This window comes from Odocoileus virginianus, chromosome 18, assembly GCF_023699985.2.
Source record: "Odocoileus virginianus isolate 20LAN1187 ecotype Illinois chromosome 18, Ovbor_1.2, whole genome shotgun sequence".
Classification (NCBI taxonomy): domain Eukaryota; kingdom Metazoa; phylum Chordata; class Mammalia; order Artiodactyla; family Cervidae; genus Odocoileus; species Odocoileus virginianus.
In genome coordinates this window covers 3,333,156-3,358,817 of record NC_069691.1, presented here as the reverse complement: position 1 = coordinate 3,358,817, position 25,662 = coordinate 3,333,156, and the positions used below count along the sequence as shown (strand labels likewise).

At 50.5% G+C, this 25,662-nt stretch overlaps 2 protein-coding genes and 1 long non-coding RNA gene across 4 annotated transcripts; 2 read left to right on the top strand and 1 right to left on the bottom strand.

The window, feature by feature from the left end:
• Window positions 1-59: 59 nt before the first annotated feature.
• TESK1 (testis associated actin remodelling kinase 1) lies at window positions 60-4,665 on the top strand. Of its 2 annotated transcripts, none has more exons than XM_070480285.1 (10): window positions 60-605; window positions 729-850; window positions 982-1,030; window positions 1,560-1,706; window positions 2,049-2,131; window positions 2,292-2,382; window positions 2,604-2,687; window positions 2,838-2,927; window positions 3,042-3,156; window positions 3,638-4,665. In XM_070480285.1, exons 1-10 carry the CDS (start codon window positions 387-389, stop codon window positions 4,372-4,374), a joined length of 1,737 nt encoding a protein of 578 aa, XP_070336386.1. In that variant the 5' UTR covers window positions 60-386; the 3' UTR covers window positions 4,375-4,665. The 2 variants fall into 2 exon arrangements, with proteins under 2 accessions (XP_070336386.1, XP_070336385.1); XM_070480284.1 differs by having other exon boundaries at window positions 64-605; window positions 3,482-4,665.
• CD72 (CD72 molecule) lies at window positions 4,614-11,906 on the bottom strand. Its single transcript, XM_020880469.2, has 9 exons — window positions 11,708-11,906; window positions 11,497-11,598; window positions 10,867-10,938; window positions 10,613-10,702; window positions 9,939-10,274; window positions 6,815-6,963; window positions 6,080-6,186; window positions 5,237-5,380; window positions 4,614-4,937 (listed from the first exon to the last, which is right to left on the bottom strand). The coding sequence occupies exons 1-8, from the start codon at window positions 11,787-11,789 to the stop codon at window positions 5,242-5,244; spliced, it is 1,077 nt and encodes a 358-aa protein (XP_020736128.2). The 5' UTR covers window positions 11,790-11,906; the 3' UTR covers window positions 4,614-4,937; window positions 5,237-5,241.
• LOC139039479 (uncharacterized) lies at window positions 10,972-25,483 on the top strand. The gene is made up of 3 exons (XR_011492749.1): window positions 10,972-11,567; window positions 13,335-13,415; window positions 22,533-25,483. It is a non-coding gene; the product is annotated as an uncharacterized lncRNA (long non-coding RNA).
• The last annotated feature ends 179 nt before the right edge of the window (window positions 25,484-25,662 follow it).

The following is a 25,662-nucleotide window of genomic DNA, read 5'->3' as shown; positions in this document are numbered from 1 at the left end:
GAGGCCCGGCTCAGCCCCGCCCCCGGCAGGCCGCGGAGCCTGAGCCCCAGCGGCGAAGCGGAGCGGCCGCCGCCCGCCCGCCCGCCTCCGCCTGCGGGGAGCCGGCCCGCTTGCCCGCCGGCGCCCGGGAGCGCCACCTCCACCGCCCGGCCCAGGCCCAGGCCCAGGCCCTGCGCAGAGCGGAGCGGAGCGGCGTCCACCCGGGCCCAGCGAGCCGGCGAGGCGGGGGCGGGCCCAGGATCTTCGGCGAATCTTCTATTCTCTAGGGCAGGAGCGGGATCCCGGGCGCCCCTGATCCGTCTGGGCCCGCTCCCATGGCGAGCGCGGCCTGCCCGGGGCCCGGGGACCCTGCCATGTGAGGCAGGCCCCGGCCTGGGGGCCCGGCCATGGCCGGGGAACGGCCCCCACTACGGGGCCCTGGGCCCGGGCCTGGAGAGGCGCCGGGGGAGGGGCCCCCGGGGCCGGGGGGCGCAGGAGGAGGCCCGGGCCGGGGCCGCCCCTCCTCCTACCGGGCTCTCCGCAGCGCCGTGTCCAGCCTGGCACGCGTGGACGATTTCCACTGCGCCGAGAAGATCGGGGCCGGCTTCTTCTCTGAGGTCTACAAGGTAGGACCAGCAGAGAGGGCAGAGGGGCGGGACCGAGCCTCAGACGCGAGGCTGGAACTAGGGGCCTGGACCCTGGCAGTCATCCCGACCTGCGCGGGACTAGCCATCCGCTACCGCCCGCAGGTTCGGCACCGACAGTCAGGGCAAGTCATGGTGCTGAAAATGAACAGGCTCCCTAGTAACCGGGGAAACACGCTAAGGGAGGTGCAGCTGATGAACCGGCTTCGGCACCCCAACATCCTAAGGTGAGCGGGCCCCAGCCCCTTGCTGGGAAGCTTGCTGTGGGGGAGGGGAGAGATCCCGCGGGAAAAGTGGGAACTGTGGAGAGGCCGAGGCTCTTACAGCCTACCCTGCTATCTTTCCCATTCTTCTCCAGGTTCATGGGGGTCTGCGTGCACCAAGGGCAGCTGCACGCTCTTACAGAGGTGAGGATGGGCCAAGAAGCGGGGGGACCCCCTCACCACCAAGGGGAGAGGGAGTCAGCGGCCCCGTGCATCTGCAGAGGAGTAGTGGGAGGCGGCAGGAATCAGGGGAGGCTTCCCAGAGCGTCCCTTTAGGCAAACCACAAGTAAAAGGCGTCAGCTGGTCCCATCCTTGGTACTCTTTAGAAGGGTGCTGTCCAACAACGTATCTTTCTGCAGTGATAAAAAATGTTCTGTATCTGTGCGGTCCAAAACCATAGCCACTCGCCACAAGTTGCTGAGGAGCACTGGAAATGTGACTAGTGTGACAGGAACTGAATGTTTAATTCTCTTTAAACTTAATGATTTAAATTTAAATAGATGTACATGTATGGGTCAGGACAGCCTTAGGATATGAATGGTGAACCCTAGAACACAGACTCGCCCTATTGACCTTTGTGATACTCTTGAGTGTCCCCAGGCTTAAAAGTGGGAGACCTAGAGAACAGACTGAAGCTTTGATATTTGTTCCCCTTCTCCCCCCATGTCCCAGTATATGAACGGGGGGACCCTGGAACAGCTGCTCAGCTCCCCCGAACCCCTATCCTGGCCTGTCCGGCTCCGCCTGGCTTTGGACATCGCCCGTGGCCTGCGGTACCTGCATGCCAAAGGGGTATTCCACCGAGATCTCACGTCCAAGGTAGGCGGGCCAGGTGGGTGGAGGCGTGAAAGGGGATTTGAGATTCATTAGATTGTAACCAGCCCGTGGATACTGGAAAGTGGATAACAGGCAACATTAGGATGTTGGGGTAGCAAGACATTGAAGTATGGGGGAATGGGATGAGGGGGAGTGCTCTGAGGGACTGAGAACCATTCTGTTTAAACTGAGAGATGGGTGATGCTGCAAGATTGGGGTACATTGGAGAACTGGGAGATCAGAGAAGATGGGGTTATTCTGGAATGACAGGTCTTTGAGGTGCATAGTGGGAGATCAGAGAACAGAAGGTGATGGGTATGCGGGGATGCTATATGTATATGTCAGAACTGTCTGATCCGACGGGAAGACCGAGGCTTCACAGCTGTTGTGGGTGACTTCGGGCTGGCTGAAAAGATTCCTGTGTATAGGTGAGGTGAACGCCCTGTCCCCCTAAACCTCCCGGAAGGCCCTTATCTAAGCAAAGCCCATAGGCACGTTTCCTTTGGGGTGGGGAGTAGGCTGACCTCACCCCCTTTTGTTTGGGAAGGGTGTTTGGATGGGATATTCCTGACCACTCTGCCCCTGCAGGGAAGGGGCAAGGAAGGAGCCTTTGGCTGTGGTGGGTTCCCCGTACTGGATGGCTCCAGAGGTGTTGCGAGGAGAGCTGTATGATGAGAAGGTAAGACGTCAACCCTTGAGGTCCCCAAGGCCTTCCAGAGACCCTGGAGATTCTCTTGTAAGGCCCCATCCCAAGTTCCTCAGCAGCTCTGCGAGATACTCAGAAGACCCAAGACCTTACCCCTCTTATCCCCTCCAACACATGGCAACTGTCCAGACTCCCCCAGCTTCTATTCTGACATGGCACTGTCAGCGCACCCCTGACGTTCTCTCCTGCCCCAGGCTGATGTCTTTGCCTTTGGAATTGTCCTCTGTGAGCTCATCGCCCGGGTCCCTGCAGACCCTGACTACCTGCCCCGGACCGAGGTGAGCGACATGTCCCGGTTTAAAAGGGCGCCCTCCAGACTGGGCAGTCCATAACCAAGGAGGGTTCCCAGAAGGGGGAGGCCCTAACTGGGGGCAGCAGGAAAACTGGAGGAAGGCTGACTCAGAGGCATCTCATCTCTGTCCCCACAGGACTTTGGGCTGGATGTGCCTGCTTTCAGGACCCTGGTAGGGGACGACTGCCCACTGCCTTTCCTGCTCCTGGCCATCCACTGCTGCAGTGTAAGAGCCTCGCTCTCCGCTGCCCTCCACCCCCCGCCAGCCCAGGGCATGGGAGGACTGCTCAGGGACACTCTTTTGGAGCTCTGAGGGAAGCTGTTTGTCTCTCCCTATCAGATGGAACCGCGCACTCGTGCTCCCTTCACTGAAATCACCCAGCACCTGGAGTGGATCCTGGAGCAGCTGCCTGAGCCAGCCTCCCTGCCCCGGGTCCCCCTGACACGCGGTCAGGGTGAGTGAGCACCACTGGAGTCCTTTTGCTCCTCTCTTCCTTAGAACTCGGAATTATCTGAGGAGACTGAGTGTTTTATTAGTTGAGAAGGTTGGGGGCGGGAGTGCGGTGAGAGGACACCTCTAGGCAGGTAGTTTTCTAATTCTGGAGCCTGAGGGAGGGGACAAGGGAAGAAGAGGTACAAGAGGCTGGCAGGGACATCTCCCTCCTCCCAGAGCACCCTGTTCTCAGCTCCAGTCCCACCAGCCTCCCAGTCCATTTATGAGGCCCTCAGGGAACTCTGATGAGTGCTGAGAACAGTGACCACAGACTTCTTTGCCTGCAGAATCTGTTCCAAGAGGGGGTCCCTCTGCCACACTCCCCAGGCCAGACCCCCGGCTCTCCCGAAGCCGGTCAGACCTCTTCCTACCCCCATCGCCAGAATCACCCCCCAACTGGGGGGACAATCTGACTCGAGTCAACCCCTTTTCACTACGGGAAGACCTCAGAGGTGGCAAGATCAAGCTCCTGGACACACCCAGCAAGCCAGTGGCCCCTCTACCCCTTGTACCACCATCGCTACTGCCCTCCACCCAGCTGCCCCTGGTGACCACTCCGGAGACCTTGGTCCAGCCTGGGACACCTGCCCGCCGCTGCCGCTCGCTGCCATCATCCCCTGAGCTGCCCCGACGGATGGAGACAGCACTGCCAGGTCCTGGCCCTCCTGCTGTGGGCCCGTCAGCCGAAGAGCAGATGGAGTGTGAGGGCAGCAGCCCTGAGCCGGAACCCCCAAGACCAGCCCCGCAGCTGCCCCTGGCCATGGCCGTGGCCACAGACAACTTCATCAGCACCTGTTCTTCGGCCTCCCAGCCCTGGTCCCCTAGATCAGGACCTCCCCTTAACAACAACCCCCCGGCCGTGGTGGTGAACTCCCCGCAAGGCTGGGCAGGGGAGCCCTGGAACCGGGCCCAGCATAGTCTGCCCCGCGCAGCAGCCCTGGAGCGGACAGAACCCTCGCCGCCCCCTTCAGCTCCCCGGGAGCCTGAGGAGGGGCTGCCCTGCCCCGGTTGCTGCCTCGGCCCCTTCAGCTTTGGCTTCCTGTCCATGTGCCCCCGCCCCGCACCAGCTGTGGCCCGCTACCGCAACCTGAACTGTGAGGCGGGCAGTCTCCTCTGCCATCGAGGGCACCACGCCAAGCCACCCACCCCCAGCCTGCAGCTGCCCGGGGCACGCTCTTAGCAGTGGGGCCTGTGGTCTCTGGCCTCCACCCTGGCCTCCAGGATGCCCCGTGAGGACGGAGAGCACACGCTGAACCGCGCCAGCCCTGGACGGGCTGAGCAGCTCTTGCCCCATACAGGGGAGGCTCAACATGGACGCGAGGAACAGAACATTTCCTTTCCAACCCCTGGGCTTGCTCTCCCGTGGGGATCACTGAACCAGACAACGCGTTGCTGACACACGAGACTAACACGTGCAAATTATTTAAAAATATTTCAATAAAACTGCCTGGCTGGCTCCGGGCTGCCCCCATCCGCTTAGCCCGTGCGCCCTCCCCACCCATTCTACTGTGAGAGGTTTTCGAGTTGGGGGGGGGGGGTGTGAAATCTCTTCTAGAAGCTCCTTCCCCGTTCCCTGGGAACAGTCCAGTTTCTAGGACAGGATATCCAGCAGACTTGCCTAGAAATGCTGGGCCTGGGTCTGCCCTGTCTGGGCAGAGTGAAGACACACTGGAGGAAGGCAGATCTTAGGGCCCGCAGGCTACAGGTTAGCGCTGAAGGGCACAGGCTCCTGTTGTTGAGTACCTGGAGGATTAAAGCATCAGTGAGACCTGGAGGATTAAAGCATCAGTGAGCTCCACGGTTGACTGCCACTGAGAATGCTCATCCAGCTCACCCCACTTCCTCCCCAGCAACCTGGACAGCCACATTGCCGGCCTCCCTTCAGTTCCAGGCCTTCCCTGCCCAACTCTCCCTTCCATAAGCAGACCAAGCCCCTGGAGGCTGTGACATGGCTGCCGCCTCCAGGAACAAGTTTCCCCCTGTCCTCTGTGCGAGACCCTCTGCCCTAGGTTCCATGCCTCAGTCCCATCCCCCACACTTACCCAGCTCAGTGCAAAGAGTGGTCCCCATCTGGAGACCTGAAAGCTGACATCTCACAGATGGAGGGAAGAAGAGCCTGACACTCCACTGTATCCAGCTTCATCCACTTGCTTTCTAGCTTGGGACATTTTATTCGACTGGGAAACCTAACGGGTAGTGAAGTGGCGCAGGGTTAAGCTCTGGCCCCTCCTATCCCATCCCCCCTCCTCTCGCCCCGCACAAACCTAACCCACGTCCTAACCTGCCCTGCCTGCTGTGTGTGAGAGAGGGTTCAGGGCCAGGTGTCTGGACTCCGACCCAAAGAGGCTGTGGGACCAAGGGAGGGGGAAAATGCCCAAGTTTTCAAAGATGGAAACTTCAGTTAGCTAACTACCCTGCTTCAGTGTCCCTGGGGTTGGTCCTCAAAAGTTACCCCAGTTACTTCCTTTCTCACTTCTGTGGGGCAACTCTGGTGCCCCAAGTGGCCTTGACTGAAAAAGTACAACTTCAGTTTGGGTAGCCTTGTCGACTGTAAAGTTAGAAGACCCGAGGTTCTTCATCAGCTGTGACCCCTAGCTAAATCCTCAACTTATCCCTCTGAGAGAGAGATGACATAGGTTCCCAAAGTAGTCTTTTTTTTTTTTTTTTTTTTTAAGTAAAGCATGTGCCAGGGACTGCTGGATACTGGGGATGGAATACAGAGCATGCCTGCCCTGAGAGTTATTAATCAAATAGAAGAAATGGACACATGGGTGATTATAACATCAAAAGTTTTGAGAGGATGACCTGGCAGGAGAGTTCATTACCACGTCTTTACGAAGGGATTATAGAGGATTTTTGTTGCCCCAAAGTCCTAACAAACTTACCAACTGTATTTTGTATGGTCAGACTGCCAGAACCGACTTCTGGAGCCAACCCAGTATGATTCAGCTGGCAGCACCTTCCGTAAGTTTCTAATAAGAGTCTGAGAAATCTGCAGGGAGATCAAGAGACCAGAGGTGTGTGAGGAGTGATGGGAAATACTGGAACAGGGGGAGAGACGGGGTGTCAAGAGGAGGGGAAGAAAATACTAGAGAGGCTATGAGCTTCAGCAAGAGGACTGTACCCAACCTTGGTGCATGACATCACCTGATCGGTGACCATCCCCACATCCTTCAGGTGCCACCCTGCAGATACAAGCTGACCCCTCATTACACGTGCATGCATGCATACCCACACGCACATGCTGGGTAAGAATTTCTGCCAGCCTGTGAAGAGTCATTCTGTGGATGGTTCTTGTCACAAGGAGCCATTCCCTACAATCTAGTGCACCATGTATGGAACCTGTCTGCCTGGGAGACCATGAAAGTCAAGGAACCTGTTGAGCAGCCCAGAACTGACCAAAAAGCTGAGATGCGAAACAGGTTAAAGTAAAGATGACTTGTAAGTTTCAACTCTCATGCCAGCCCTAATCAGTAGGTAGGGCCACCTGGAGCCCTGTGCTGAGAGGCTGCACAGAAAAGGGATGCAACGCCCTGGGTGCACTGCCATCCTTGACTCGATGACATATGTCCCTTTACCCAACAGTACCCACCACAGTCTTTGAGTAGGGATTCGCTTACTGTATTTGATTGAAAACCGTCGCTGGTTTGGGCCAAATCAGAGGACAGAGATTTACAATGGCTTTGGCTTTCCGTCCAAGATCTCTTAGTAACTGAGATGTAAAAGCAACTCCTCTCATTCTGTATCCATCCCAAGGGACAGCAGGAATCTAAAAAGCAGAAAGAGTGTGACAGCACTGCCCTGCCCAGACCCAGGAGAGGGATCTCAACACTCAGCAATCTGGTTGCTAACAATATTCCCCAGAGTGGAACCTCAGTCCTTCACTGACATCTGGTCCTTAAACTTTGCAATCTTTTTTCCTTTGACTACCCTGGAAATGCCATACCTGTGCATACTTAGTGAAAGCCTTTAACATTCAACAGTTTTACTCCTTAAAACCTAGAGGGTTTGCATTTCCCTGGTGGCACAGTGGATAAGAATCTGCCTGCCAGTGCAGGGGTCACAGGCTCAGCCCCTGGTCTGGGAAGATTCTGCATGGCACAGGGCAACTAAGCCTGTGCCCTGAGCCCCAAAGCCCTGAGCCCACAACTACTGAGCCCGCGTGCTGCAACTGCTGAAGCCGAGCATGCCCAGAGCCCATGCCCTGCAACAAGAGAAGGCACTGCAGAGAAGCTTACGCACCACAATGGAGAGCAGACAAGGTCTCTGCAACTAGAGCAAGCCCGCACAGCAGCGCAGCCCCAGCACAGCCAAAAAGCAAAAAACCAATTTTTTTTTTCAGTTCTGGGAGGCTTATTTGAAAAGGGCTGGTGGTACTATCCCCAATTTCTGAACAATTGCAGTCTACCCCCCATTTTGGTTAACCTTACCTGGGTCCCCAATAAACAAGTGATCAATGGGCCTTCCATTCATCTCATTGCCTTATTAGCTCCCTAACACATTCCCCAGCGCATATTCAAAACTTCTCCTCATTCCTCAAGCTGCTAGCCACTAGCTTCCCCTCCAAGTCTTCCACAAGTTGACAACCTTGCTTCCTGCTTTGTTGAAGTTGTCAGACACTTGACATGTGAACTCTCTCCATTTTCCTCCCCTCCATCTCAAAATTAGTCTCTTTTCTCTTTTCCTGACTATTGGTCAGAAATAAACCTCCCTCTTTCTTTAACATCCCACAGCCCAGTCTGTGCTCCTGATCCCAACCCACCTCTCTCTGCTGCTTTGTCCCATCCATCCTACCTCCCCAAAAATCATTCCTTCCCCTCCAATTCCCTCTCTTCTGGCCGTATTTTCTCATCCCCACCCAACTACTCCCTTGAGTTACTGTCCTACAGCAACTTAAAGGGATATAGAAGTCGGTGTAACCAAATGAATGAGGGTGAGGGGATGAGCAGCACACTAAAGGGTAGGTAGGGGCCGTGGGGACCAGATTGAGAATTTTTTATTTTTAGATTATGAGCAAGAGAAAGTCAATGTAAGGTTTTACATTGAGGCATTTTGTTCTCTGGCTGTATCCCAAGTGCCTGGGCACAGTGCTGGACACAGAGTATGTATTCCATAACTTTCTGATGTAATTAATTAACTGACATGATCTTAACTGGAATGACATGATCAGATTTTTGTTGTTAAAGGATCACCCTGGCTGCAACATGAAAAGTGGATTTGGAGGAGGGATGTTTAGAGAAAACATTCAGCAAGCTGTTGCAGTTATCCTTGCAAGAGATGAGGATGGGCAGAAATGCAAATGGATACACGAACTGGTGGTGGAGAACAGAGGCGATTCCTCTCTGGCAGAGCAGAGCCACCTGCTGAGAGTGGGAGGGAGGGTAGTGGGGTATGGAGAGCCAGTGTGTGGGGTCCCACCAGAGGTTGAGCCTAGAGTCCTGTGGCACCAAAGCAGGATGGCTGCTCAGCTTGTCACCCCTGGGCGCAGTCATGGCTGTTCATCCAGAGTTGAGATATTGCTAGTCAGATATACCAGAAGGACACTGGAACCAAGGAGTGGGTGGGCTGGCTCAAGTAATGGGACAGGCCCCCAAATCAAGATGGGTAGAGAAAGAAGTGAAGACAGGTGATGGCTGATGAGAAGGGAGGAAACAGGGGAGCCAGCAGGTAGAAGGCCTCTGTGAGATTGAAGGAGTGTGGGGGCCCGTTGTGGTCAGAGCAAAGATCTGAACCATGCTTTCAGCGGAAGTGTGGTGTGGGACGCTGAGGTCTAGGTTCAGCTGTGGGGATGGGAGATGGCAGTGGGGGTGGGCAGTACTGGCATGAAAGTGAGGCTTGTAGAGAATGAGAAGGTTAAAGAAACCAGGGCTGCAGGTGTCTGGACATAATCTCTTTGTTTAAAGCTTGGGGGAGTATCCAGATGCCCCTGAACTAGACAGAGCCTAACCTCTAGACAGCCAGTCCACAAGCAGTCCCGTCCTCTTGGGCAGGGGACCCTCCCTCAACCTCAGCCTACTTTGGCAGACCTTCTGTGTATCCCCCTCCCTCACCCCCACATACTGCTGCACTCCTCCTTTCAAAAGGGATGAGCAATTCCACCCTAGTTCACTGCCCTACAAGCTCTCTGAGAGAGCCTCAGCTGCCTTGCCCCAACTGTACCACAACCATCAGTAATTCTTAATCTTTGGAGGAAGCTCAGCTATAGCAAGAATTAAGTAAAGCTATAGGTCCTCTCTATAGAAAAACATGTGAACAATCAATTTCACATCCAAATTCAGGGAGTTTCCAGATCTTTGACACTGATATGCCCTGAGCCCTGAGATGAGCCAGATGAGCCCTGAGCTTGCTGCTCTGTATCATTTGCATTGCTGGCTGCCACCCTCTTCTCCCCAAGAGGATCCCACCTTAGAGCTGGGTGAAAGTGAAAGTCGCTCAGTCGTGTCTGACTCTTTACCACCCCATGGACTATACAGTCCATGGAATTCTCCAGGCCAGAATACTGGAGTGGGCAGCACTTCCCTTCTCCAGGGGATTTCCCAACCCAGGGATCGATCCCTAAATCCAATAGGTCGCTAGATCTTTCCCCCTGCTGGCCAAGGCTGCACAACTCATGTCCATGTCAGCCAGCACTCTGGTTCACCACCCCTTTCCTGAACAACTCAATGGCACCCAAATAGACAGAGCCCTCGCTTCAATCCATCGCTCATGGCAGGTGCTCCATCTCCCCTTTCCCAGAGCAGATACCTGGGGAGGGGCACTGGAAGAAGGGCTGTAGTCTTTCCCGCATACTGTTCAGCCTCTGCTCCAAGTTCATCCTCTCTGTCTCCTTATTTCTCAAGGCCTCTTTCGTCTTCTCCCAATCAGACTGGCAGACCTGCAACTGCTCTCTGGTAGCCTGGCCAGCCTTCTGTTCCACCTGTAGTGTTTCCTGACTCTGGGCCAGCTTCCTCCTGGATCCCTGCAAATCCTCTTCCCTCTGCCCCAGCTGGGTTATCTTCTGGCTCAGCTGCTGCCTCAAGCTGCTGTTGGTGATTTCCAGAATCCTGTTCATTTGCTGGAGCTGCCGAGACACCTGCAGATCTGTTCAGCCATAAAGAGAGATTCAGGACATCATCAGCCATGCCCCGGTAACCCGAGGCTTCAGCATCGGTCCCTGCTCTGCTTCTTGCAAGTCTGTCCTAACAGGCTGGAATGGAATATAAGATCTGACCGCCTAAAGCTTCAGGGGGCACTGGGTTAGGTCAGGACAATCTAGAAGTCACCGCACTCTGAAAACAGACCTGGCTAGAAACCAGCCCAAAGCGGAGGCTGTGGTGGTAGTGACTCCCGCCCTGCTGAGGAAGGGCAGCTGTTGGGGAGAGTCGGGGATCCCGAACGCTGTTCCGGGCAAGTGGGAAACCAGGGGCAGCCATACTCACAGCGCACTCCCAAGCCGGCGGCAGCCACCGCGCAGAGCAGGCACGCGAGGAGCAGGCCCAGAACCAGGTACCGCATGCGGGCTGCATGGCCTTAGGGAGACAGCGGGTGGGGGCGGGGTGCAGTGAGCCCCACGGAAATGGATAGACCGAGGGGTGGGGGTGGAGGCTCGCGGGAAAGAGCATCCCGCGAAGGCCGTGGAGCACCAGCTGGGCAGCGGGAGGCGCGCGCGGGGCTGGGAGCACCGGGTACTCACACCACAGAATCCGCCCGGCAGCGGGTGACGTCACGGGGCTCCAGGCAGCTGTTGGCTGCTCCGACTGGGCCCCTGCGGAAGGGAGAGACTCCTGTGAAGGTGGGAAAGCCGAGGAAATGCCCGCTTCTTCCCACCCCTACCCGCTCCACCGCGCCGAGACTCCAGTCTGTCCCGAGGAGCCTTCAGCCGCCCTCTGGGCCACCCTTAGCGCTCTCCGGAGCTCCTCATCTCCCCTGGGGCTCCCGCGCCCCTCCTGGGTCTTGCCTTATCCTTTCCCCGGGGACCCTCTATAACCCGTCAGGGTCTCTCTTGATCTTTCCCTCTGGGGCCACTCATCTGCCTGCCAAAACCCTCTCCCCGGGAGTGCTCTCCCTTCCTCCCCCTTCCCTCTCTTCTCCTCCCTCTCCCTAGGGACTCCCATTTCCCACTGGAGCTCTGCACCCCAACAGGGCTGCCCTGATCCCTCCCCACTGGAAGTTTATTCTTCCTTGGTTCCCGTGGTTGGTCCTCATTCTCTTCCTGAGAACCCCCATCCTTTCTCCAAGGGTACTGTCCTCCCAAGAATGCTATGGACTCCCCCAACTCAAAACACAGCCCCTCACAAACATGCATCCTCCAGGCTCCCCAGACCTGCTTTATCCCGTAATCCAGAGGAAGCCAAGCTCGAGGGTCCTCCTGTGCCTGGGGGCACATTCTCATAGGTGAGTTCGCCGTCTTCATCAGTCTCTGGGTCTGGAGAGGAGAGGAAAGGTGGGGTCAGGATGGGGGTTTGTGGGGTGGGAGTGCGGTCTTGAAGGAAGATGGAGCTGCAGAATCAAGGAGCCGCTGCAGCCATCCTTACCGTGTCCTAGCCGGCTGGAGTTGCTCTTCTTCAGGGGAGCCTTCACAAACCGCAGGTCTGCATAGGTGATGGCCTCAGCCATGGTCCCAGGCACCTCTGCTCCCACTGGTCCCCCTCCTCATCCGCCGGCCCGGGGCTGCCCCTGCCCGCTCTCCCCTCTGCCCCGTCCCCTCGACCCCTTCAAACGGTGAGGCTCTGTGTTGCGTCCGTGACTGACAGCTTCACGCCTGGCCCTGTGACTTCCAGTCACAAAAGAGGAAGATGTGAACCCGTGTCAGACAGATGGGCTCAGTGAAGCAAAGGGCATCCCTGAGCCCTGGGCAGAGGGGCAGGAGAGGGGAGACTGAGGCCCAGAGCACAGGGTCAGAGCGGGGGGTCAGAGGGCCGGTACTCAGGCCTGGCCTTGCATCTGGCCATGCCCCTCCATTTCGCATCCCAGACCCGCCTTGACAGTGCTGGGCTCCAGCAACACACCCTTGTCACTTGATTTGCCCCACACTCCTTTCCTGGCTGCCCGGTCCCTGGGCTTTCTACGTGCAGTCGGAGCTCTTTTGTGCTCAACTGACTACAGAGGGTCTCCTAATCACCGCTCCAAGGTGGGGCTCCACCCTCCCATCAGATTGGGGGCTCCTAGTCTGGAACCCTAGCTCTCCCTCATCCTGGGATTCCCAGCATATCTGAGCTCCTGCAGGAGACCCCAGTTCGATTCCAGGGTTGGGAAGATCCATTGGCGAGGGGATAGGTTACCCGCTTCAGTATTCTTGGGCTTCCCTCGTGGTTCAGCTGGTAAAAAATCTGCTTGCAGTGAGGAAGACCTGGGTTTGATCCCTGTGTTGGGAAGATTCCCCTGGAGAAGGGAAAGGCTACCCACTCCAGTATTCTGGCCTGGAGAATTCCATGGACTGTATAGTCCATAGGGTCACAAAGAGTCAGACACGACTGAGCAACTTTCACTTGCACTGAGTTCCCAGAATGGGGTTCCCTTACTTGGTGGGCATTTTCTCTCCTTTAGTTTGGGGGCTTTCAGGGTGGGCCTGGCTCCCTTTCTGCTGTCGTCCTACAGAGCTGCCAGGAATCCCACACTTGGGGAAATCTTCACTCCAAGCCCTTCCTGGAGGTGTGGCAGCCCTGCGGAGGATGCAGGGGACCTGGGACCAAACTGCGTCTCCTGTGTAAACACCCCCCAGGCTCTTACTCCACGGTCTTTCTCCACAGTCTTTCACCACCTTTGGTGCCCTACAGGTCACCCTTGTGGCCCATCAGCCCCCTCCTCGTCCCATCCTGCCTGGCAGCCTATGCGACCCCTGTGTTCTGGTATCAGCTAGACAAAACAGGCTGAGTCCGGGAGGCAGAAGCTCTGGGACAGGCAGGGCTGGGGGTGAGAGCAAGGGACACCCCCGTGCGCGTGCCCACACCACTGACTGCCCATGCATCTTGTTGGGTGTCAAGGAACAGACGCACAAAGGACTTGCATAGGGATGAAGATGGACTGCGGCTTCTCAGTGGGAGAATGGCTGGTTCTGAGCAGGAAGACTTTGGACCACCCAACGTTTTACTATCTTCTTAGTTGGGTACTGGCATCTCTCTTACTTTCCTAGTAAAATTCTTTCTTTAAAAATTCCTGCAGGAATTTCCCAGTGGGCCAGTGGTTGAGGAGGCTTCCCAGATGGTGTTAGTGGTAAAGAACTCACCTGCCAACGCAGGAGAGGTAAGAGACTCAGGTTTGATCCCCAAGTCGGGACGATCCCCTGGAGGAGGAAACGGCACCCCACTCCAACGTTCTTGCCTGGAGAATCCCATGGACAGAGGAGCCTGGTGGGCTACAGTCCGTGGGGTCACAAAGAGGACATGACTGAGGTGACTTAGCACCCACACCAGTGGTTAGAACTCCATACTCTCACTGCCAAGGGCCCCGTTTCAGTCCCTGGATAGGGAACTTAGACCCCACAAGCCACGTGACATGGCCAAAAAAAGTCCCTATATTGTTGTTTTACACACAGCCCCAATAAAAAAGGGGGGCAGTTGTGGGGGAAGACCAGGGACCGAGAGGCCTGGCAGATGGAGGACCGGAAATGGGGGGTGGGGTTGCTGAGCAGAAGTGCTCCCTAAAGTTCTTTTACCAGGATGTGACCCCCTCCCACAAAAGGGCCCACTTGGCGGGTGAGAAGAAGCTGGGACAGAAGAGGTACAGAATTGGGAAAAACCCACCCCAAGTGGGTGACATCCGCCCCCTCAGAACCCCCTCCCCCATCACCGCAGCTGTGAGGAGGAAAAAGGAAGGGGAAAGCGGTCCTCGACACACGCTAGCAGCTTGTAGTGTATGGTTAGTGGTGTGTGGAGGGGCGCTGAGATGCGCCCGAGGGTCTGATGGGAGCTGTGCCCGACGGTGACACCCCGTTTGCCCCCAGAAAAAGTGCCACTGACACAGAGGAATAGATTTGTCACCTGGGAAGAGTCGGGGGAGAGGCAGACGTCCACGGGCGTGTGGGTGTGCAGGCCTGTGGCTCACAGGCTGTGAGTGTGGAGGCACGCACACGCATCCGCCGGCTCTGCGGATGTCTGTACGGGGTGGCCATCTCCGCTCGAGCCTGTTGCGGGGTGAAGCCCAGAGGAAGCTGTGGCCTGAACGGAGCCTGTGACGGCTGTGGTTTTTTCCCAGGGTGGGAAAAGACTGGCCGTTTTCAGAAGTCCCTAAAGGTCATGGGGACAGATTCTACAAGTGTTTCCTTCTTGTAAGGCTCATGGTTTCCTAAGGTGTTTCCCAGCTGCTGTTAACCGTCCCTGCTTGACTGAAGTTTCCAACAACCCAGCCCCCTCTGCCGGGGGAGGAACACAGTCAGGGCCTCCCCAGACAGCCACAGCGTGCATGTTGTGACTTCCTGGGCCCTCGGGGGCCTGTGAGGGTGAGTGGGAGGGTACGGAGCAGCTGCGGTGAGTGGGGCGGTCGGGGCACTTGAATCTGTGGGGCACAGGGCTTACGGGCGGGGACAGCAGGTGTGTAAATCATTTGCAGGAACATTGCAGTTATTCTGTACATTGGAGATAATGTCCCAGTTTTCAGAACCCATATGCAACAGGGTCTGGGTGCCAGGTAAAATGTCAAAAGCAAGCTACCACTATGTGTTCAAAAGAGGAATCAATGGGCATGCTGCCTGACTCGACTGTTGGAGAGGCTTCAGGAGGCAGGGTGCCCACATGGGGTTGAATGAGCTTCACGTTCATAATGCTTTGGATGTCTTAGGCCAGCTGGCCTGTGTCTCTGTCCTCTTTAGCTCTTTTAGTGATGGATACACATCTCCTTATGACTCTCTGCATTCCCTCAGTCCTAGATCATCAATGGAAGATGGTTATAAAAGCAGAGTCTGTCTCCTTCCCCAAATGTGTCACGTGGTATCTTTGTGATATCTTTGAGGCTGGACATCAGAAAGGACATCTGAAAGTCTGAGCCACACCTCACTTGCTCAAATGTCAGGAATGCCTGGGGGCTTCTCAGAGCTGAGAGGCCAGTGCTGTACATTTCAGCTTTTCCAGTATCATAATTTCAGCTGAGATCCTAGAGGACAAACACCAGAGCCCATTTTGTGTCCTCTCCTGATCCTCCATGCTCATTTCAGGGAGTGGTTCTATGGTAGATAAGAGGAGGGGGCCCAGCTCGAAGCATCGGGAAAGAATTTGCTGTGTGGAAAAGGGCTTGGTGAAGTGCAGCCAATATCAGGAAGTCAAGGAAGTCTCCCAAGACTCTGAAAGTCAGGCTCTGTCCACCTTCATTAGCGTAACCCACTAACTCCAGGAGGGACAGGGTGTGATAGGCGAAAAATGGCCTCGCCCCAGTGTTCACAATCTTAACCCGCAGAACCTGTGCATAGGTTACTTTGCCTGATGAAACTGTTAATGTGACTAACTTGAGAATCTTTAGATGGGGAGATCACCCTGTTTTACCCTGAAGGTCAATCTAATCATAAGTCCTTGAAAGGAGGAAGTTTTCAGGGTCATGGGAGGAAAGAGGTTTGACCTTGGAAGACGGGGCAGAGAGATGTGACATGAATAAGATGCTGCAGGCAGAAGAAAGGGAACACGAGCTGAGGAATGTGGGCAGCCTCCAGAAGCTGGGAAAGGCAAAATAACCGATCCTCACCTCTCCTCCAGACAGGAAGCAGCCCCGCTGACACCTTGACTTTAAGCCAGTGAGATGTGTCAGAACTGTAAGATGAGAAGCTTGTATTTTTTTTTTTAATTTTTGCTGGAGGATAGCTGATTAACTGTGTTGTTTTAGTTTCAGGTGTATCAAAAAGTGAATCATTATACGTATACATATATTCCCCCTTTCTTAGATTCTTTTCCCATATCGATCATTACAGAGTATTGAGCAGAGCTCCCTGTGCTGCACAGTAGGTCTTGATTAGTTTTCCATTTTATATACAGTAGTGCACGTATGTCAACCCCAGTCTCCAATTCATCCTTCCCCACTGGTGACTGTAAGGTTGTTTTCTACATCTGTGATTCTATTTCTGTTTGGTAAATAAGTTCACTTGTAGCTCTTTTTGATTCCACATATAAGTCGTATCATATATTTGTCTTTCTCTGATTTACATCACTTGCTGTGACAGTCTCTGGGCCCATCCATGTTGCTGCAGACAGCACTGTTTTGTTCTTTTTTATGGCTGAGTTATATTCCATCATATATATGTACCACATCTTTATCCACTCCTCTGTCAATAGACATTTAGGTTCCTTCCATGTCTTGGCTATTGTAAATCGCTGCTGCAGTAAACATTGAGGTGATGCATGTCTCTTTTCGAATTATGGTTTTCTCCAGATATATGCCCAGGAGTGGAATTGCTGGATGATATGGTAATTTTATATTTAGTTTTGTAAGGAGTCTCCATGCTGTTCTCTATAATGGTTGTACAATTTACATTCCTACCCACAGCGTAGAAGGGTTCCCCTTTCTCCACACCTTCTCCAGCATTTATTAGAAACTTGTATTTTTTTTAAGCCACTGAGTTCATGCTAATTTTTTTCCAGCAGCAGGAGATAAGTTCCCTGAACTGTGGAGGAAGCATGATGTAATGGAAAGAGCTTGATATAGATAAAGAAGCCAGCAGGGCCACAGTGTGTCCCTTTGGGCAAGTCACAATTTCCTATTTGTAAACTATGAGATTGTCTAGATATCTGACATCAGTTAAGGGGATCCTGTCTGGAGATATTGTAGATGTCGATTTTAGCAAAAGTATCCCTGAAAGTCTGTTAAATCGCTTCAGAGTCAGGAGAGAGGACCTGGGCCGTCTGACAGCATCATTAAGAGGGTTTGCAGCCCTTTGATCACGGAAGCCAGAGGGCCAGTAGGTCTCCAGTGACTGCCTTAGGCCTCTGCTTGGCCCTGTCCTGAACGGCGACCCAGCAAGCACATTCATGTACGGTGATGGCACACAGCTCTAAAGAGAAGCAAACACACCGAAAGGCAAACTCATGATTCAAACATTGCTGCAGGGCAAAATGATGGCTCCAACCACAGAATGAGGTATAATAAAGATAAGTAATAACAGCTAGCATATATTGAAGAAGTAAAATTTTGGGCTTAAAAAATTTATGTAAGCATCAGTTGGAGGCAGTCCTGGCTTAACGATAGTTTATGTATAAATGTTTGAGGCAAGAGGCAGTTATCAGTCATTTTGGAGCTTGAAGGAATCTTAGTCAGCTCAACTCACTTATTTTACAACTTCGGGACTGCACTCAGTCGGCTACAAGTTCACCATGAATTAGCCGTGTGACTAGGAGGGCAGGTGACAGAAGGCTGCTTCACCACGTATGCCAAATACTGTGCCGGCCACATCTACAGCCCCTTCTAAGGGGGGCAGACCCCTCCTGATGAGGCAGCCCTAGACCCCCAAAGTTGTGTTATGTGACCCTCCCCCCAAGCCCCTCTGACCACAGTTGACTGAGATAAGCAAGTGGCAGCAGATTCAAGGCTGGTCAGTCCAGAGACCACCCCTCTGGGGTCACTGGCCTAGAAATCAGGTAGAATGTGAGGTTATCAAATGCTAGCTCTCAGGGGGCTTCCCTGGTGGTTCAATGGTTAAGACTGCAGGCTTCTACTGCAGAGGATGTGGGTTCGATTCCTGGTCAGGGATGTAAGATCCCACATGCCACACTTGTGGTATGGCCAAAAAGGAAAAAAAAATTTTTTTAGTTTTCAAGAATTTAAATGGGAGAATGTGGAGATGAGCACTTAGGCAGCAGTGGGAGCAGAAGGTGAAAGGATGCAGAGAGAGGGATGATGTGCTACCGGAGCCCTCCACGCTTAGCAGTTGTGCCTGGCTCCTCCTGTCTCACACACTGAGAGTTGAGTGATTATTCCCTGGGTAATCCAATCTAGATAGGGCTGCTGCTACCTAATGGGAGCAGCTGGAATGCGTCAGCACCCAGGAGATTCAAGGGCACCCCTTGGTGCTCTGTGCCCTGTGCCCGGTGATACGTTATCCACACATGGGCAGTGGTGGCCGCCACAGCTCAGACCTCTTGGAAATGACAATCTGGGTTACCCCTGGGCCAAGCCATCCAGACCACCTTCAAGTGCTGCTTGAGAGCAAGGGGGAGTCCAGAATGGACATACAGGAGAAAGGATCTCAGCTGCAGCCTTAGCACCAACCACAGCATTGTAATTTGTCCCACTGTCCCACTGACCCTCCTAGAGTAAGTTTTTCTTCCTCTTTTTTTTAATACCTTTCCACTTACCAAAAGAAAAAAAAAATTATTTAATTGTCTGCTCAGGGCTTAGTTGTGGTGGACAGGATCTAGTTCCCTGACTAGGGATCAAACTCTAGCCCCCTGCATGCAGAGCACAAAGTCTTACCCACTGGACCACCAAGGAAGTCCCATCTCCTCTTCCGCTTGTGAGAAGCTGTGACCTTGGAGACGTGGTCACAGTGTGACCTCAGGAGGGGCGTGAATGGACCTGAGCTATGCAGGGGCAGGCACACAGAGCCTCAGACATTGCTGGCCCTCAGGCCTTCCCACTGGGTGCATTTCTTCCAGCTGCCAGGATCTTTGCAGCTTTTTATCGGCAGGCAGTGAGAAGCTGCTGGAAATCAGTGCCTCCTGCCAGAACAGCTCCTAACTGATGACTGGTGGGAACTGGTATACATCCCAGCAGCTCATCCTGGGGGGCTAACTCTGGGGGCACATAGTCTGCCCTGGCTTTCAGAGTCCTCCAGGAACTGTGAGCCCAGTTTTCCACTGGGGAAATTTTCCAAGTGGACATTAAGTGGTATCTCCTTATTAAATTGCATGTCCCTGACTCCTAACAAACTTGAACATATTTCAAGTTTGCTAACCAGTTGAATTTGCTCTTCTATTAATGTAAGGTCCTTTGTATTTCCCTCCCCCTGAGAATTTTATTTTGAAAATTTGAGGCCTAAAGGAAAGTTGAAAGAATAATACAGTGAAAGCTTATTATATCTTTCATCTAGTATATCAGTCAAAGCTCAAACTGTTCTGACCACATAAAAGAAATGTTAACTATGTGACATAATAGAGGTGTTAGCTAACTATGGTGGTAACCATAATGCAATATATAAATGTATCACATCAACACATTATACGTCTTACACTTATACAATGCTGTATGTCAATTATATCTCAATAAACAATGGCACAGACAAGCAGACCATTAGGGTATGCGTATACATGCATACATATATATAAATATATATGGTAAAGAATCTGCCTACAATGCGGGAGACATGGGTTCGGTCTCTGAGTTGTGAAGATCCCCTGGAGAAGAAAATGGCAACCCACTCCAGTATTCTTGCCTAGAGAATTCCATGGATAGGGGAGCCTGGGCTACAGTCCATGGGGTCACAAAGAGTCAGACACAAGTGAGTGACTATCACATACATATATGCACATAATTATTTTTCAATTAAGAGATTTGTTACATGGAAAAGGAAATGGCAACCCTCTCCAGCATTCTTGCCTGGGAATTCCCATGGACAGGGGATCCTGGCGGGCTACAGTCCATGGGGTTGCAAAAGAGTTCGACACAGCTTAGTAACTAAACAACAACTCCTGCCTTTATCTTTGCCCTTTAAATTTAAATGCCTCTCCCCATGTGGATGAGAAATTGATCTGTGAACTTAGTTACTGCTTCTCCATTCTCTGGCCACTGAATAAAGCTTGCTCTGTGTCCAAAAAAAAAGAAAAGAAAATTGATTTGTTACAGGAAAGTGAAAGTGCAAGTCTCTCAGACCAACTCTCTGAGACCCAATGGACTATACAGTCCATGGAATTCTCCAGGCCAGGATACTAGAGTGGGTAGCCTTTCCCTTCTCCAGGGGATTTTCCCAACCCGGGATCAAACCCAAGGCTCCTGCATTGCAGGTGGATTCCTAACCAGCTGGGCCACAAGGGAAGCCCTATAGGAAATTGCCCTTACTTGATAAGGAAATAGCAACCCATTCCAGTATTCATGCCTGGGAAATCCCAAGGACAGAGGCGCCTCACAGGCTATATGGTCCATGGGGTCGCAAAGAGTCAGAAACAACTGAGCAACTAACTATAAGAGCTAGACAGTCTATGGAAGGCTGTTATCTTTGCTTCTGATGCTGGAGTGTGGGGTCTGCAGGGCAGGTAACTGGGAAGCAGGTGGATGAAAAGTAGGGGAGAAAGGATAGACCAGAACCCACGGAGACAGCCTGGAACCCAAGTCAGTGTCTCAGGACCTCAGTTTTGATGCTGTGAGTGTCCTGCAAGAGAAGCTGTGTTCTCCCCCACGAGGCACCACTGCTTTGGAACAAAAGCCCAGCAGGTACGCAGTCCCAGCTGGGCACTGGCTCTCAGTAAGGACAGCCACCTGTTCCGGGGCCGTCTCTTATGTCATCCTTACTTTCGCCAATGAACTGAATTGCCATGTTCTGATATACATAAATACCTATTATTGATTCCTATTTACTTATTGATTCCCTTCTACTTATTGATTTGATTAACTAGTCTTAGCGCATGTTCTGATCTATTTGGTAAGACAAATCTATTTCTTTTTAAAAAGATGTTTGTCCTTGACTGTTCTTTGAGATACAAATTGAAACTGTTTAACTAACAGTATACTTTAATTTGGGGAGAATTGACTTCTTTCTGGTTTTTAAAAAACGTTTATTTCTTTCTTTATTCGGCTGCATCAGGTCTCAGGTGCGGCACGTGAGATCTTGGTTGAGTCATGGGGACCTTTTTTGTTGCCCCGGTGGTATGTGGGATCTCAGCTTCCCCAGTCAGGGATGGAACCCACTTCCCCTGCATTGGAAGGCGGATTCTTAACCACTGGGCCGCTAGGGAAGTCCCTCTTCTGATCTTTATCTTCCCTTCCAAGGAGATGGTTGACAGTTCCCTGGTTGTCTAGTGGTTAGGACTCAGCACTCTCACTCCCTGGGAGATGGCTGATTTTCTGTCTGTCCCACTCTCACTTTGCATCTTATATTGTATAACTTCATATGAGTGTGTATGAAGTCAATTCTTGACTAAATTTACACACTCTAAAACTTCCGGTCAATTAAAAAAAAAAAATTAGGGACTTCCCTGGTGGTCCAGTGGTTAAGACTTTGTCTTTTAATGCAGGAGGGGAGGGTTCAATCCCTGGTCAGGGAGCTAAGATTCCCACACACCTAGCGGCCAAAAAACCAAAACATAAAGCAGAAGCAGTATTGTAACAAATTGAATAAAGACTTTAAAAAGAAGTCCTCGGAATGTAAGGTACAGCATGATGACTGTAGTTAATAATATTGTGAAAGTGAAAGTGTTAGTGGCTCAGTCATGGCAGCCTCTTTTCATCCCCACGGACTGCAGCCTGCCAGGTTCCTCTGTCCGTGGGATTCTCCAGGCAAGAATACTTGAGTGGATAGCCATTCCCTTCTCCAGGGGATCTTCTCAACCCAGGGATCAAACCTGGGTCTCCTGCATTGCAGACAGATTCTTACCATCTGAGACACCAGGGATACTCTTTTGTATATTTAAAAGTTACTAAGGTTTTTTACAGTTAATTTTTATTGGAGTATAGTTGATTTACAGTGTTGTGTTAGCTTCTGCTGTACAACAAAGTAAATCAGTTATATATATGCATATACCCACTCTTTTTTATTTATTTATTTTTTCATTTATTTTTATTAGTTGGAGGCTAATTACTTTACAACCCACCCTTTTTTTCGATTCTATTCCCGTATAGGCCATTACAAAGTATTGCGTAGAGTTCCTAGTACTATACAGTAGGTTCCTATTAACAGAGTAAGTAGATCTTAGAAGTTTTCATCACAAGGAAAAAACAAAAGCTATGTGCAGTGATGGATGTTGACTAGAGATACTGTGGTGATCATTTCACAATATATACAAATATCAAATCATGTTATATACCTGAAACTAATGTAATGTTATATGTCAATTTTTAAAATTAACATACAGTATTATAGTGGTTACAAGGGTTATCTCAGTGCCAGCTACTAGAATTCAAATTTCAACTCTTAATGCATTCCTAGCTAGTGATATAGGGTAAATCACTTAATCTCCCCATTCCTCAGTGTTCCTTTCTGCAAATCAAGATTGGCAATAGTAATCTATCTCAAGAGGGTGTCGTGAGGATTGCTTAGAAGAGTGCATGGAATTATGATGCTGATTATAGTTGTTATTTTTCTAAGAATTTGATTATTTTGTAACTATAAATTATATATTTCCCCACTTTCAATTTGAGCTGTTTATTGCTAGAGTAGGAAAAAAACATATTAAAAAGCAGAGACATTATTTTGCCGACAAAGGTCTATATAGTCAAAGCTATGGTTTTTTCCAGTAGTCATATATGGATGTGAGAGTTGGACCATAGAGAAGGCTGATCACTGAAGAACTGATGCTTTTGAACTGTAGTGTTAGAAAAGACTTTTGAGAGTCCCTTGGACTGCCGGGGAGATCAAAGCAGTCAATTCTAATGGAAATCAACCCTGAATATTCATTGGAAAGACTGATCCTGAAGCTGAAGCTCTAATACTTTGGCCACCTGATAAGAAGAGCTTGGGAAAGACCCTGATGCTGGGAAAGATTGAGGGCAGGAGGAGAAGGGGACGACAGAGGATGAGATGGTTGGATGGCATCACCGACTCAATGGACATGTGTTTGAGCGAGCTCTGGGAGATGGGGAAGAGCAGGGAAGCCTGGTGTGCTGCAGTCCATGGGATCACAAAGAGTCAGACCTGACTGAGTGACTGAACTGAGGTGAAAAGCAATTTGTTTTCATTATTTTATCTTGTATCCAGTCAACTCTCCTAATTGTACTGTTTATATATATATATATGCACACACTATATATGTATATATATGAATGCATACATGTCTACTTTATTTACGTCTTTGTTTTCGGCTGCCCTGGGTCTTGGTTGCTGCACGTGGCCTCTCGCTCATTTGCAGCGAGGGCGGGGAGGAGGGCGGCCTCGAATCGCGTGGCTTCTCTTGCTGCGGAGTAAGGGCACCAGGCACGCGGTCCTCAGCGGTTGCAGCTCGTGGGCTGTCCAGCACAGGCTCCGCAGCTGCAGTGCGTGGGCTTGGTTGCTCCACGGCACGCGGGCTCTTCCCTGACCAGGGATCAGACTTGTGTCTCCTGCATTGGCAGGCGGTTCTTAAGCAGTAGATCACCAGGCCCCTGTGTTATCTTTTTACTAGGTTTTTTTTTTTTTACTCGTCTTGAAGTTTTTGATAATACAATCATATCAGCAAAAAATGATAGATAGTGTTACAATTTTTCAGATAATCACACTAATCCATTCTCTTGTTTTACTGCATTTGGTAAAATGTCCAAGATGTGATAAACAGCAAGGGTAACAGCAGGCATTTCTGTCTGAATTTTTATTTCAATATTGTGATTTTAGTGTTTCACTATTAAGAACAATATTTGCTGTTAGGGTTTCCTAGCAGCAAATACTTTTTACTTAGAGTTTTTACTGGGGATGGTGTTAAGTTATACTGGCTCTATTTATTAAATATGGGAAACTTTCTTCTTTTTTCCATAATCTTGACTATGGAAATGGCATGGGAATTACTCTTATTGATGGTTAGATAAAACTCAGTTGTGGCATCAATTAAATGCAGTCTTTTTCAAAGGTAGATCCCTAATCACCTTTCTATTCTAGTTTTTTCTAAGATTAGTTGAGCTTTTCAAACTTTTCTGTTTTGGGTCAATTTTGCTAATTTATATTTTTCCTGAAATGTATCCATTCCCTCTAAATTTTCAAATTGGCTGTTGAGGAATATTAAGTTAAATTTTAAATAAATTTAAATAAATCTTTTAAACAACTCTTCCTCTCTTCTATCTGTAATAATGTTTTCTTCCTCATAACTAATCTTTTCTATTTTTAACTCTCTTATTTTCTCTTTACTTATGCTTGCAAGATGTTTTTCTATTTTATTAGCCCTTTAAAAGGACTTTTTAAAAAAGTGTATGCTTTTTAGTATTTTTGTTTATTTTCCATTCCGTTCATGTCAGCATTTGTTATTTCCTGATTACCTTGGTTTCTTTTCTTGTTATTTTTCTAATTTCTTGAAATAAGTAATCCCTTTATTTTTCCTCCTTTTTTTTTTTTAAAGCTTGGTATCTTTATGGTACTTCAGGGCTAGACTGAATAATACAGGATGCAGGGTAACTGAGAGGGTTTCTGGCATTACACTCTTTTTTCATTCAGCATTTAAATTTTGTACACAGTAGTTTTGTTCTCTTTTTAAAGCCAGCTTTACTGAATTGCAGTTTACGTATGTTGAAATCTTTTACACACATTTAATGTTATCAGTTTTTAAGCGTGCAAGGCGATGAGTTTTACCGTATGTACTCGGCCGTGTGACCACAGCCAAGAAAGAGAAGAGCCCTATCCCTCCACCACTCTGTGGGCAGTCTTCACAGCAGTTTCAGCCTGAACCTCAGTTCTCTTTGTTGGAGATCAGCATTACCCCTGCCTTCTGTTTATTTGCTTCATATCACTTTCCCACATCTTTATTTTGAATGTGTCTTTACCACTTTTTAAAAGTGTGTTTATTTTAAATACTATGAACCAGAATTTGATTTATAACAAAATCTGACAGCCTTTTAATGGAGGAATTCAGTCCACTCATATTTACTGTAATGAGTGATGTATTTGATTTATAATTTCCATCTTACTTATTTTAAATTTCTGAACACTGTTGTGAACTCTTCTCTTTACGTTTGCTGGAATGAATGAATGGCTGTTCATTTTTCGCCTTTGTTATTTGGAGTTCATCCTTCTGTTAATAGTTATCCCTCGCCCTGGTGGCTCAGCAGTAAAGAATCTGCCTGTAATGCAGGAGACGTGGGTTCCATCCCTGGGTGGGGAAGATCCCCTGGAGAAGGAAATGGCAACCCATTCTAGTATTCTTGCTTGGGAAATCCCATGGACAGAGGAAACTTTCGGGCTACAGTCCATGGGGTTGCAAAAGGGTTGGACACAACTTAGCAACTAAACAACAGCAATAACAACAATTCCTGCCCTGCCCTCTATATAGGCACACATGCCTCTTCCGTGTGTGAACCCGGAACAGCTATTTCCACCCTACTCAGTTTATCTTGCACTTCCTTATTTTCCCTGCCCCCTCTCTCCCCTTTCATCCTCCTAACCCCTCCCCCTTTAGGTACTAGAACACTTACCTTCCCCTTATTCCCACCACCGGATTCCAGAGTTTTATTGATGTAATTTAGTCCTTATTAAAATTTCCCTCACAGTGTGTTCCGAAGTGTGCCCCTCACATCCGTTTCAAGAGTCCTTATTTAGCAATTTATTACATGTTATAAATACACATATAGGTATAAACATATAGGTCATGGTTCGTTGCTCCCCACTGCTTTCTTTCCTCTTCATCTTCCCCTATCTTGAAGTCTCTGTTCCGATTCATTTGTTGTTTCATTAGAATCTTAAAAGTATTTC

What these genes read in the sequence shown, in the direction of transcription:
- TESK1 (XM_070480284.1), top strand. Translation starts at nt 387, where the DNA reads ATGGCCGGGGAACGGCCCCCACTACGGGGCCCTGGGCCCGGGCCTGGA. An exon ending in TCTTCTCTGAGGTCTACAAG is followed by an intron (nt 606 to 728) that starts GTAGGACCAGCA and finishes TACCGCCCGCAG; the next exon opens with GTTCGGCACCGACAGTCAGG. An exon ending in AGCTGCACGCTCTTACAGAG is followed by an intron (nt 1,031 to 1,559) that starts GTGAGGATGGGC and finishes CCCATGTCCCAG; the next exon opens with TATATGAACGGGGGGACCCT.
- CD72 (XM_020880469.2), bottom strand. Translation starts at nt 11,789, where the DNA reads ATGGCTGAGGCCATCACCTATGCAGACCTGCGGTTTGTGAAGGCTCCC. An exon ending in TGCCGGGCGGATTCTGTGGT is followed by an intron (nt 10,703 to 10,866) that starts GTGAGTACCCGG and finishes TGTCTCCCTAAG; the next exon opens with GCCATGCAGCCCGCATGCGG. An exon ending in CTTCCAGTGCCCCTCCCCAG is followed by an intron (nt 6,964 to 9,938) that starts GTATCTGCTCTG and finishes TCTGCTTTTTAG; the next exon opens with ATTCCTGCTGTCCCTTGGGA.